The sequence below is a fragment of the Electrona antarctica genome, assembly GCF_951216825.1.
Source record: "Electrona antarctica genome assembly, chromosome: 16".
Taxonomy (NCBI): Eukaryota; Metazoa; Chordata; class Actinopteri; order Myctophiformes; family Myctophidae; genus Electrona; species Electrona antarctica.
The window spans coordinates 42,226,688-42,240,400 of NC_136797.1; the positions used below are offsets into that span (position 1 = coordinate 42,226,688).

Consider the following 13,713-nt stretch of genomic DNA (forward strand, 5'->3'; position numbering starts at 1 on the left):
TTCAATGTGAACATTTATTGACCTGGTGTTGTTAAAGGGATGGCATTCAATCCGTAGCATTTCTATACAAAACAACAGGAAATAATCATATAAAAGGGAGTAAATAGGGAAAAACAGTAGGGGGAAAAGGGGATGGGGGGGGAACTCAGACTTTACGGGGGCCAGTTTGAAGGAGTCAAGGGATTCACATGTCTTATAATGGCTGTTGGTACGGCAGGTGTAAAGATAGTTTGTAGCGTATTATCATTTTTATTTTTTTCATTTATTGCGTCCATGTATGGCCTATATCGGGGCTTTTAAACCATAGTGCTATTTTGTTTATTTGGTCTATAGGCCCTTCTAGCAGCAGCAGACCTGCTGGGGGTCACTGCTGTTCAAGAGGCCTGCTGTAAATACTTGGAGCATCACATGGATGAAAAGAACTGTGTAGGGATTCACTGCTTTGCTGAGGCCTACTCCTGTAAAATGTTGGCGAAACACAGCATGGATTACATTCTGAAACACTTCAGCCTCGTCTATCAGCAGGTCAGACATTGAGTTTCTAACTTGTCAGTTGTTGGCTTTTTCCTCTCATTAAAAAGGTGTTTTATTACTTACTGTATTTTATTTTATTTTATATTCCTAGAAATAATTCCTCTCTCTCGGTGTGGACAAACTGACAGAGATTATTGCCAGTGACGACATCAATGTGACCGATGAGGAGATGGTGTTTGAGGCTGCCATGTTGTGGCTAGAGCAGTGTCCTACCAACAGGCAGAGCTTTGAAAAGGTCAGTCACTTCTCACTGTTCTCAGTGTGTCACCTGATGAAAGAAAGACCATGGAGAAGTCAAAGCAATGTGACTGGCTAAGGCGAGCTTAAAGCGATGCTAGTATATGCATGAGGCGAAGCAATTCATCAATCACAATCAACAGAAGATTAATAATCACATCAAATGCTAGTGATGATATCAGTTTCATATGACAAGACAAAACATCCCTATAAAGGCAGCAAACTGGCGCCCTCTGCTGCTGACAACCTCAGTGCAGTGTTCTGTCCTATTTTCTACAGTCTATGGTCCCAGCCCATGCTGGTGCTTGATTGATTTAAAATGTTATTAACAGATTGCAGAATGGGTACAGTTCAAGCCAAGGAAGGTACAGGTAAAAACTGCTACGGGGATAAAACCAGAAAAAGCACTAAGACGGGTACTCCATTTTCAATTCATCTAAACATTAAAGACATACAAATATACACATCTATGAAAAAAGGGCATCAAAAACAAGGTTAGAAAAAAAGGGAAAACGTGTACAGTATAGAAAATAGAGAGGGGGGGGGGGCTTTTACTTGGGGCGCATACGTTTAAATTGTGTTAGACATAATAACAGTCCGACAGGCATTAGTTCGACACCACCGTTGCTCGCTCCTGACATGCTCGGCAGGTTAAAAGAAAAACCAACCTGTGGCTCCCGACATGCGTGGCAGGTTACAACTAACCTGTGGCAGGTTAAAACTAACCCTTGCTTTGGGTATGAATGAATGTTGCATATTCGATAACAAGTTCCTATTCCTAACCTCGTCTTTCAGCAGGTGAAATCCATGTTAGATTATGACGTTGTTGTTGTTCAGTCAATATGCAGTTGGACTAGTTATAGACAGTGTCTTCTATTTGTTCTTTAAGGTGATGGAGCATATCCGCCTGGCTCATATGAGGCCCTCCTACCTTCTGGAGGTGACTGCGTCTCTGGGTGTGCTGGAGTCCCAGGCCTGCCACAGGTTTCTCTCCGACTCTGAGGCCAAGGAGCACAGGCCACGCTGGTCCACAGGTACCCCCTGCCTCACATGCATGCATGTTGCTTGATATAGCAAGGCTTTCCAAGTTGGGATTTCCAATGCCAAGACATTCTTGGCAGAGAGAAAAATAATAATTGATAGGCCTAGCTATTTGTTTCTTTGGTGTAGCATTTTCAGATAAAAAAAATTGTTAGTTTAGTTTGGTATTCATATTGTTATTGTAACTTCATTATTTATTTAGGTTTTGCATACACATACTTGCATAGTTAAAACTTTAAAAGCATTATACTGGATATCCCGTTTTCTCCTGAATTAATTCAGTGACTGCTAAATTGTGCCTATGACAATATGCTCACACACATTACTCTACATTACTCCTACATTACTCTACTTAACTCACTGGCTATTCTATTCCTCTGTACAGTGTGTGAAGTGATCCTGACAGTGGTGGCTGAGAGGGTTGGTGGTGGCGATAAGCCGCTTCACAGGATTGAGAGCTTTGATCCCCTAACCAGGCGATGGAAGACTCTGGCATGTCTGCCCATCGCTGCAATTGACTATGGTCTGGCCGTGTCAGGTGAGACACAGCCTCTACTCCAGTTATTTTGACAGAAAACATTGATGTAGTTTCATAGTCTTTTGAATACAAATCCATGTCGTTTTAGTCACATTTAATTCACCGTAAATGTTTTAGTCGATGTGTCTTTTGAATACAAATCCATGTCGTTTTAGTCACATTTAATTCACCGTAAATGTTTAGTCGACTAAATCATTCATTCAATCATTCATACGAGACTAAAGATTATGTTGGCAGGCCTTGATGGAGTCATAATGCTTCAGTAGTATAGTATAAAAGTAGAACTAAGACATGTCTTAACTCTACTGGATCTCTTCACCATTAGTGCCTCTGTAAAGTTGGCTGAGTGGCCAAGGCTCCAAAAAGTTGACAGTCCCATGCAGGATGCAGGTTTTGTATTTTATTTACTCTCCAGTGCAGGTTATTTCACAGACAGTGTAGCCCAGGCAAAATAATAGTTCAAAAATAAGAACTGAATAAACACTTGAAAACTAAAGAAAATGAAACAAACCAGGTAAAGAAACTATAAACAGGGAAAACCTTATAAATACGACGGCCCTGCAGCTCTCCCCTGGATGTTGTCACTCTAGCCTCAAGCAAGGACTGAACTCCTGCCTTCACCTGGTGCACACCTTTTAAGCATGTGAGGCAAACCATCACCTGGTTTGCCTCACTGAAGACGGCTGTAGTTAGGCCCTTACTCAAGAAACACAATCTTGATCCCTCTGTGATGGGTAACTACCGACCCATTTCTAATCTGCCCTTTCTGGGCAAGGTTTTAGAAAAATGCATCTTTCATCAATTGGATGTGTTTCTACAGAACAACAATGTGCATAACAAATTCCAATCTGGCTTTAGGAAAGGCCACAGCACAGAAACAGCACTTGTAAAAGTAATGAATGATCTTAGGGTGTCTGCTGACAAGAAACATGTTTCCGTTCTTTTACTTCTAGATCTAACGGCTGCATTTGACACGATTGACCATTCAATTTTAATACAGCGTCTGGAGCACTGGGTAGGCCTGTCTGGCACGGCCCTGTCCTGGTTTTCCTCCTACCTAACAAACAGAAGCTATTTTGTCAATCTAGCTGAGTTTGACTCAGACAAACACAACATCAGTTCTGGTATTCCACAGGGCTCAATTCTTGGTCCTCTGTTATTCTCCCTGTACATACTGCCATTGGGAGAACTCATTACCAATCACGGAGTCAATTTTCATTTCTATGCTGATGATACCCAACTATATCTTTCTGTAGATCCAGATGATCTCTGTGCCTTAGACCCGCTGTTGACCTGTCTGTCTAGCATTAAATGCTGGATGAGTGAGAACTTTCTCAAGCTAAATGAGGATAAGACAGAAGTTCTCATAATCGGTTCTAGTGAGCAGAAAGAATCGATAAAAAGCAGACTTGGCAACCTGACTGTAGAAAGTAACAGTACAGTAAAGAACTTGGGGATCACTATTGATTCTGAACTGAATTTTAATTCACACATTAATCATGTTACCAAGATTGCCTTTTTTCATCTTAGAAATATTGCACGAATCAGAGCCTATTTGTCACTGGACGATGCAAAAACGCTAATCCACGCCTTTGTTTTTTCTCGGCTTGATTACTGCAATGCACTTTTTTCTGGATTGCCTAAGAAATCAACTGACAGATTACAACTTGTCCAAAATGCAGCAGCCAGAGTCTTAACTAGAACTAAGATGAGAGAACATATTACTCCAGTCTTGGCCTCATTGCACTGGCTTCCGGTTGTTTTTAGGATTGATTTTAAAATTCTTTTACTTGTTTATAAAGCTCTCAATGGTCTCGCACCTTCCTACCTACATGACTGCCTGCCGAAATATGTCCCAAACCGCCCCCTAAGGTCTTCCACTGCTGGCCTGCTCGCTTTGCCTAAAAAAATGGCAACTAAAAAATACGGGGAAGCAGCTTTTTGCTTCTACGGGCCGACGGCGTGGAACAAACTCCCACTGTACCTTCGACAGGCAGCCTCTGTAGACATTTTTAAAGCTCAGCTCAAGACCCACTTTTACACCCTTGCTTTTAATTGATTTATCTGTCTTTTTAAAAAAAATGTTATTCATGTCCTCACTGTATTGTTTATGCCCTGCTTTTCTTTTCTTTTTTGTGTAAAGCACTTTGAGCTGCATTTCATGTCATGAAAGGTGCTATACAAATAAAGTTTTATTATTATTATTATTATTATTATTATTATTTTTATTATTTATTATTATTATTATTATTATTATTATTATTATTATTATTATTATTATTTATTATTATTATTATTATTATTATTATTTATTATTATTATTAATTGGTAACTCTTATAACTTAACCAAGGCCCATAAGTTATTTTACACAATTACATCAAGACATATTGAAGTCTGTATTCCAGAATGTTCTCCAGGTGCCAATTCGTTCACAAATAATAAAGTCAAAGAATGATATAAACACAACATAGGCTACACCCCTCCTCTACAGTGCTTGGCCCATTCCCATCAACAGGATTGCCAGCACTGCAGAGGAGAGACGGGTGTCCCCACAAATAATCACATTTCCCCACAGTGTCAATAAATCAATCAATGTAAACAAACCTTTAAAACTCTCAGTTCTCCTGTTGAAAATGTTCAGATACTGCTATATAGGGCACGGGTTGCCCCATGTGACACCCTCCCTAACATTTTAGTGTTTTTATTAATTGAGGAAATTGTTAGTGTATTTAGTCATAGTTTTAGTCACCATTGCTTAGTTTTGATTTAGTTTTCGTACCTTAGTACCTATGATGCAGTGGTTCTCAAACTTCATTACAAGGACACCCATAATTCTCACAGACCAGACTGTAAGGGGTCCATTTGGAACTGCCTCAAGGAACCCTGAGGGTACAGGCCAGCTCTATATGGAGATATAGGGGTGATCAGGTCCAGAGCCCGGGCAGAGGCATTTGTGCTGGTTCTGGACAACGGTGTATCCGACGGACTCGACACCGGGCACACACTCCCTGTGGTGGTGTGGAACGCGTGTCTCAAATTTGAAGTCGATAGGGCGAACGGTTTTCGAGTTACGTGGATTACATAAGTGTGTACGACTTTTACACACACACGTAAGTACGCACAGAGACTTGGTGCATTTATAGATAAGAAGATAGATGGTTATGTTGTTTGACATCACATTCTGGTGTCAGTGAAGACCTTGCAAGTTGTTTATGCACATTATCTTATAGTGGCAACGCATTTTGAGCTCCGATAGTCTTTATGTCTTTAACAATGAAGTCATAAAATGGTTTTAATTTGACACACCACAGGCCCATTTGTGTATTTGGCCGGAGGAGACTTCCCTGATGGTTCATTAAGCAGCGAGGTGTGGCGCTATGACTCTTCCTGTGACTCGTGGTCAAAGATGGCTCACATGAATGAGGCCCGTAGCGATGTTGGTAAGACTATACCTCTATTATATCTCAAGCCTTTCTGGATCAGGGCCCACTTGAAAATCTTGGAAGTGTTCGACGGGTGGGGGGCACATGTATTTTCAGAGTATGGTGGAAAAGTACTCAAATGTTTTACTTAAGTAAAAGCAGAGTAATGTAGTAAGAGAGTGGTGACACGCTTTGATCTCGCCGCAAAGCGGGTGCCTATGGGCGATAGTTCCAAACATTGCTCCTATGGCTGGAACTATTCCATTGAGATAGAATGAGCACTTCCGCATTCCATTGTTACAATGAGAGTCAACGGGAGTGTCATTACTCTCTTTTATACTACTCTGAGTAAAAGTATCAATACTGCAATGTAGAAATACTCCATTATAAGTAAAAGTCTGGAATTCAAAATGTACTTGATTAAAAGTACTAATGTCGTATTTAATGTCCTTAAGACACCAGAAGCAATAGCAGATCTACAAGTTCACAATGCGAAGCATTGTGAGCTTGTAGATCGGCTTGTAAATCGGCTATTTATAGGGCTGAAGTAGTTACTGTATGTTTTGATAATCAAAATCTACAAAGTAACTACAACATTTTCAAATATGTAATGGAGTAAAAGTACAATATTTGCCTCTGAGATTTAATGGAGTAGAAGCAAAAGTACTGGCAATTGGAAATACTCAAGTAAAGTACAAATACCTCAAAATTGTACATAAGTATAGTACTTAAGTAAATGTACTTAGTTACTTCCCACAGGTGTGTCTGGAGGCCGACTTGCATTATCCCCACGGCCCACCCAGTTGACTTTGGCCTTCAATTTAACCTATAGTTTTGGAATAACAACTTTGCGTTGTTGCTTTGGTTATCCAGTGGTTCTCAAAGTGATAGAAATGCCCTTAAATGGGGGTCTGTATTCAGCTAATGCATGTCAAACTGGGGTCCTTCTCTTATGGGGTCCCTGGCATATATTTTCAGATGGGGATTCCGTGGGATAATAAGTGTCAATTTGGGGGTCCTTGACATGACATTTTTGAGAACCACTGATCCAAGGACCACGGTCATCAGTTGTAATGATCAGGGTATTTTTTTTGTTTCTCTTACGTGATCCATAGGATTGGTGACGCTGGGTGGCTACGTGTTTGCGGTGGGGGGCTGGAGCGGCAAGACGTACGTGAACTCAGTGGAGAGATACGACCCCAAAACCAACACGTGGCAGCTTATGGAGGCATCTATCGGCAGAGTGCCAATAAGTGCCAAGTGCAATAACCCTGCGGTGGTGGCACTAGATGGACTGATCTATTTTCTTGGTATGTAACAACAGGTTTATGCACATGCAGGTTCAGCCTGCTGAGTTTCATGAGGTTGTTGTTTATGTAATATATGAAAAACATAGCAGTTAACTGAAAATTCCATGTGCAAAGCCTTTGTTGTTACACAATTCTCCTTCTCCCATTGACAACGAATGACTTGTTTGTCATGTTTCTCTCTTCCCGGGCTGTCGCTGGTATGGACTATGGTTCCATCATAGACGAGTGTCAGGTATACAAGTACGACCCGAAAACATCTAAATGGACAGAAGTTGCTTCTATGCTGGTTCCTCGTAGAAGGTTTCCTGTGTGTACGCTCACAGGAAAGATCTACGTTTTAGGTATATCATATGTGTTCTACATGGCTCTTAGTTCCATATAATAGACTCAGTTCAACTTCACTGTAGTGTACTGTGTTGATTTCTTCAACTAATACTATGACAAAAAAATGTTTGTCGATTTTGTTTCACTTTTTTTCATTCATTCAAACCTTTATTTATTCTCGAGAGACATTGAGGTTACCCTCATTTGCAGTGTCGTTGAGATAATACAACATTTTCAAAGCAATACACAAAAACACTGCAGAAAACTAAATGGAAACTAAATGAAAACTAAGCTATGATGACTAAATCTAAGACTAAAGATACTGTATTGACAATTCTGTCAAACAAATAAAAACTAGACTAAAATGTTAGGAAGGGACTAGTGGACAAGAGATCCAGTATAAGTCATTTTACACATGTTTGCATGCTGAAAATAGCAGATCTACAAGCTCACAACACGCGACGTGCTGTGAGCTTGTAGATCTGCTATTTTCAGCAAGTGTAAAAAATCTAAATCAATACTGCATAACAGAGCCCACTAATAGTTACTATCCTGTTACTTCCTGTTTATCTCTAGGCGGTCTGCCTTTATATGGCTTTGCAGACGACGTGGAGTGCTACAACCCAGAGACTGACGAGTGGACTATGTGTGCCTCCACAAACATGGAACACTACGGGCCTGGCGTGGCTGTGGTGGACGGAAAGATCTATGTACTAGAAGGGGCGGAATGTCCGCGTCCCACTCACGATGTCTGGTAAGATGCTCCATGGAACCCATTAAAATAGGTGGCTGCTTGTTCACACCAAGTGGTGGTTGTTTTACTTAAGTAAAAATCACTCCCGTGTGAAGTGAGTGGTGCAACTCCGTGTGGGGGTCCCCGGGAGCCCCGCGGAAGTTCCAGACCAACAGGAACGCGGCCAGGGTGCCGGCCCGGTTCCGGCGAGCCGCCCCGCGTCCGAAACGGTCGAGAAAGGACAGAGTTACCATGTGGGGGTCCCTGGGGGTCCCCGGAACATCCTGACCACCAGGAATGTTCCCAGGGAGCTGGCCTTGTTCCGGCGAGCCGCCCGTGTCCGAAACGGTCGAGAAATGACAGAGTTACCGTGTGGGGGTCCCTGAGTGGTCCCTGGAACATCCAGACCCCCAGGAATGCGACCAGGGGGGCGGTTACGGGCCGTTTCCGGCAAGCCGCCCCGCGTCCGAAACGGTTGAGAAATGGTGAAAACTAACCACGCTATTTTCGTGCTTGGACAGACAGACAGACAGACAGACAGACAGACCCAGGGACAGACAGACCCAGGGACACATAGCTGTGTAATGGAGTGGTTGCACCACTCAAAAATAGCACAATATGGAAATACACTGTTAGTAAAGTAAAAGTCCTGTATTCACAATTTGACTTGCATAAAAGTACCAACATATTGGCATCAAAAGTGCCTTTCTGTGTGGAGTTTGCATGTTCTCCCCTAGCCCCATATGTGCCCTCTCCCTACGCTCATTCTGTAGCTCCGAGATGAGGTCACACACAGGGCCCCTCCCACCCCGTTCAGAAACGGCGCATGTTTCCACAATAGGCCTATCTCACAGCCCGCTTTCCACGCCCACTTCCGGTAAATAGTGGTGTCTTTAACATGAGCATTTACACGTTTTTTTTCTCTGGAGAATCTAAGTACATTTTCTAATGTAAAAATGTGACAGACCAATATTATTATGAAGCAAACAAGATGGTAAATCAGGTCGAACAGATAGAACAAACCTTACCTTGAGAAAACAAAAGTTGTAGACTTCTTAAATTACCTCGGTTAACATGTAGTGTCTATGGAGTGACGTCACGCTATCACCACTAACCCCGAAAGGGGGCGTATTTAGGGGGGCGGGGAAATTCTGTGAGATAGGCTTATTCCACGATTCTTACCTTTTCTAAACAATTAATCAAAAACGTGAAGTGGTGTGAAGGGTTTACACTAATTCAACGTCAACAACGGCAAAGAAAATCCAACTTTAAACGGTTACGAGCGTTACAGCGGTTGGTTTAGTCAGCCGCTTCCATGTTTATCAAGGGATTTGTGCGTGTGCGCGTGCATGTCGAGTGAACTGAAGTCAGTTGGAAATTTTCGACCAGGGGAGGCGCCGGGGAGGCGCTAAAGCTTTTCAACTTCCTTGAAAAACATGCTAAACAACCGCTAGACGCTCGTGTAACCGTTTAAAGTTGGATTTTCTTTGCCGTTGTTGACGTTGAATTAGTGTAAACCCTTCACACCACTTCACGTTTTTGATTAATTGTTTAGAAAAGGTAAGAATTGTGGAAACATGCGCCGTTTCTGAACGGGGTGGGAGGGGCCCTGTGTGTGACCTCATCTCGGAGCTACAGAATGAGCGTAGGGAGAGGGCACATATGGGGCTAGTTCTCCCCATGTAGCCTATAGGGTAGGTAGGCCTACCCTCACAAAAAACATGTAACTGCCTCTTCCTGGCCAGCCGGGACACCTGGTGGAGGGGAAAGGAACTGGTTGGAATAACGTGTTCTTTCCACCCGTTAAGTCCAACCGGGAAACTCCCCTGTCAGGTGAAAAGAAGCGTCATGGACTCCTCATGCATGGAAGGAAGCATGAGGTCAGTCCGTTGCTCTCCCCAGGTTGGCAGAGGGAGTGTAGTCTCTAGTCTAGACAATTGACACTGGGTGAAAAAAGTGGATTACAAAAAAATCGTGGGATAAAAAGAAAATATATATTTACAGTACCAAAGTAATAATACATAAATTAGTATAAAAAAATAAAAATAAAAGTAGATTGGCAGTTTATCGGCAAAGTATTTGGCCTAATTGGTTAATCTATGTTCTATTTTTGGTAATAATAACCTATAAATCTGCAAAGTATCATGTAACTAACAATCTAGTAAAATGTACAATATTTGCCTCAGAGCTGTAGTGAAGTAGTATAAATGTATAAAAAAGGGGAATATTTAAGTCTTGTAAAAGTACCTCAAAACTGTACTTACTCTATGTATACTTGACTGCTACTTCTGGTCTGCTTCATGTAGGTATACCCTCCACCGTACCATCGAACGGTACAGTGAAGCCACAGACTCGTGGGAAATCGTAGGGGAGATGCCCACCGGTATCAACCTGTTCAGCTGTCTCTCTCTCACAATGAGGAAGAATGCACATCAGGTAAGACATGCTGTAAAATCCTGAGTTAGTTTGGCTGTATAAATTAACTCTGAGAGTGTACAATATGTGCACGCTGTACAATTTGTACACTCTTACAAATGGATACATTAACAGGACTTGACTGTGGAATGTATTATAGCAGTTGTAGTAGTTTTTGTATGTAACGCAGGCGAGAAGATTTATGTAAAAGAAAAAATATTCAGAAGTTTCCAAACATTTTCAACAAAGATATTTATTATTTAATATTTACTGCAGAGGAGAAAAAAGGAGGAGGTGTAGACCCCCGGGGGACGCAAATAAGTGGTCAAATAAGTATATAGAGTTTAAAGGTATATTCAGTGATTTGACTTAATCTAAATATCACTTATTTTTTCTTTTTTTCTGGATAATCCTCCCTACTATAGAGTGTGCTGACCATATAAGGAGTTCCTCCCTGTCCCCAGTGAGCCCCTGGGGTCAAAAAACCCTAGTTTCAGTTTTGGTGGCGGGTGGCAAAGCCTTCATCCAATCAGGATGAGAGGGGCCTTCCTCGAACCATGATCGAGTGGGGGCGGGCCTTGGTGCACATGCTGTTGGCCTGTTGCACTTCTCCCCACTGTAGAGCGTGCATGTGCACATTTTGTTACCGGGGCGGCCTGGGTGGTTTTCCAAATCACTCAAATCACTGAATGCTCCTTTAAGTGGTTAATACTGTATATCGTTGCTATCTCCATATTCTAACTTTTCTTTTTTTTCCTTCGTAAATTAATGCCCTACTTCATCATACACAAAAGCACACAAAGTCACACAAAGTCACACAAAAGCATCAAAAGTAGCAGATCCACAAGCCACGATGCGTTTTGAGCTTGTAAATCTGACGCTTGTGAATTTGCATCATTGTTTCACATCGGGTTTCACGACTATCTGAGTTACAAACATATAAATGAACACTATTATAAACGTGTACGTATAAACGCTCAACTATATTGTTGAACATTATTGTAGGAGGAGAGTACAGAGTGCCGAGGACAGAAGGCAACATCAGCATCCACAGAGGCAGCCACAGACTCGTGATTTGGGAACCCACTGGAGGCTGGAGCAGGTTGGAAAACACGGCCTGGAGTCTGAGTGCCCCTGCACAACATGCTACAGACACTGTCGAAAGAGCTGCGCACGTTCTCGGCTGCGCGCAGCTTAAAGCTTGAGTTTTTAGACAGCTGGTGGATGGAAATTAAGCTCCACCTCCGCGGAATACTTGCGCGACGGCCAGATTCCCGGAAACGCTCTCCTCCGCCCAAAAAATCCGCGGAGGTGGAGCTTCTTTTCCATCCACCAGCTGTCTAAAAACTCAGAATTTAAGATGCGCGCAGTTTAAGAATTGCGCAGTTTAAGACCGTTTTGCGCTAAGGTGTGGAGACGGTGACAACATGCTACAGACACTGCCACTGCAGAGGAATCTGAGTACACCTACTACACTTGCACAACATGCTACAGAGACTACCACTGCAGAGGCGTGCTTTCAGAAAAAATCTGAGGGTGGGGAAAAAAGTGACCACTTAAAGAAGCCCTTTTGTTTTTAAAACAAATGGGAAAAATAGCCATGAGCTTGTAGATTTGCTATTTTTTTAGAAGACATTTCAATGCTTTTTTAAAATTAAATGTTTGCCTATAATGACATGTACAAAATAGGGACACAGTTCTAATTAATGTATGGTTGCAGACAACACATGTTATAGACACGTGTCACATGTGGATGTGGATGGACATAGATTGAGATGCACTCGGCACTGATTTGAAAGAACTTTTTTTTTTAGAAAATGAAAGAACTGAATTTGAGGCTAAATGCGAACACTAGAGAGTGGCAATCCCCCTTTCAGAAAAAGCAGAAAAAAACCCACACATTTATTGCAGACGTTTCGATTGTCATTTGGCATTTCCATTGTCTTGTGAGACAAGGAAGCTGATGATTAATATTTCAATCTATCGTTGCTGTCGGGCAGAAACTTCTCATCTCCTTATCAAACCTTTTTGTTTTTTTTAAAGGCTCTTGTGTACTACAGCGTCACACAAAACCTACCCTGCTATATAGCCTATGATGTCACAAGGTCACAACCCATGAAATTATTTAGCATCCCATAGCAAAATGCAATGCATTGTTTGGTTTTGTTTAAAATAAAGCTGTTGTATTTTATTAAGTTCACAGTCATATGACTCAGCTAAGTCAGATGTCCATATTTATGCTTAAACTGTGATGAAATCCATACTGCCTAATAGGCATAATGGGGAAATGAATGATGGTGATCAGAAAATATTTTAAATTTGATATGATATCAATCTGCGCTTCAAGGATCAAGAATATCAAGCAAGCAAGAAGCAATAAATGATTTTTCCACAAATGTATTTTCAGCTGAGAATTTGTACAAATCATGTAAAAGTATTTTCAAGCTTTTAGTTCAGAATTACAGAGATCAAACACTACATTCGTGTGACGTGTCCAATTATCCCCAAGTAGTTCTCAGCCCCCTTGTCAAACAAGTATCCACCTTTAGGGGGAATCATATTGAGGTTGATCAGTAAATAGAAACCACACATTCTCCACAGCCTGACGCCACAACGTTACTGCCAGCAGAGGTCGCTGCAGCCTTGCTGGTTGACAAGTACAGTTCGAGAAGCTGCGTTTGTTGTGAGAAGACTCCAAAAGTATAGTTGTCGTTAAATAAGGTGGAGCACGGCAGAATGCGAGTGTGACACCGTCACTGTGTTGAGGTCGGAAGAACACAGTTGGAGTGGACAGCTGTCCAGTCCAAATGCAAACAGCCTGAAACAGGTAAACATATACAAAACAATCAATAATAAACCACACAAATGAAAATAAGTCTACACGTGGGCCCACCATGGTGAGTTAGGGAAGTAATTACATGTACATCTATCTTATTAGGACGTCCTCCAACTTCTCCAAGTGTTCAGTGTTGACTAGCTCTGGTCCATAGCCCTAATGCCCTTTGCTGAATGCATTAGAGCTAAGGACCAGAGCTAAGTGTTGGCTAGCTCTGCTCTGGTCCATAGCTCTAATGCCTTTGCATTGGAATTAGAGCTATGGGTCAGAGCTAAGTGTTGGCTGCCAAGTTGGCACTCTAATAGCTCTGGTCCATATGCTA

The 13,713-nt window shown here is 41.9% G+C and overlaps 2 protein-coding genes across 2 annotated transcripts in view; one reads left to right on the plus strand and one right to left on the minus strand.

Annotated features, from left to right (window-relative positions):
• The window catches only part of LOC306939097 (mitotic-spindle organizing protein 2-like), a 109,086-nt gene that overhangs the window by 7,954 nt on the left and 87,419 nt on the right, over positions 1–13,713 (minus strand). The gene's annotated exons all lie outside the window — the stretch shown is intronic.
• On the plus strand, positions 425–12,030 carry LOC306939094 (kelch-like protein 35). Its single transcript, XM_079523584.1, has 11 exons — positions 425–525; positions 626–769; positions 1,661–1,805; positions 2,198–2,350; positions 5,663–5,791; positions 6,889–7,083; positions 7,305–7,424; positions 7,984–8,161; positions 10,447–10,576; positions 11,561–11,693; positions 11,978–12,030. Exons 2-10 carry the CDS (start codon positions 704–706, stop codon positions 11,627–11,629), a joined length of 1,185 nt encoding a protein of 394 aa, XP_079379710.1. The 5' UTR covers positions 425–525; positions 626–703; the 3' UTR covers positions 11,630–11,693; positions 11,978–12,030.

Bases quoted from the DNA above. Each gene is read 5' to 3' on its own strand.
- LOC306939094 (XM_079523584.1), top strand. From the start codon at position 704: ATGGTGTTTGAGGCTGCCATGTTGTGGCTAGAGCAGTGTCCTACCAAC. The intron at 770-1,660 runs GTCAGTCACTTC...TTGTTCTTTAAG, and splicing joins ACAGGCAGAGCTTTGAAAAG to GTGATGGAGCATATCCGCCT. The intron at 5,792-6,888 runs GTAAGACTATAC...CGTGATCCATAG, and splicing joins TGAGGCCCGTAGCGATGTTG to GATTGGTGACGCTGGGTGGC.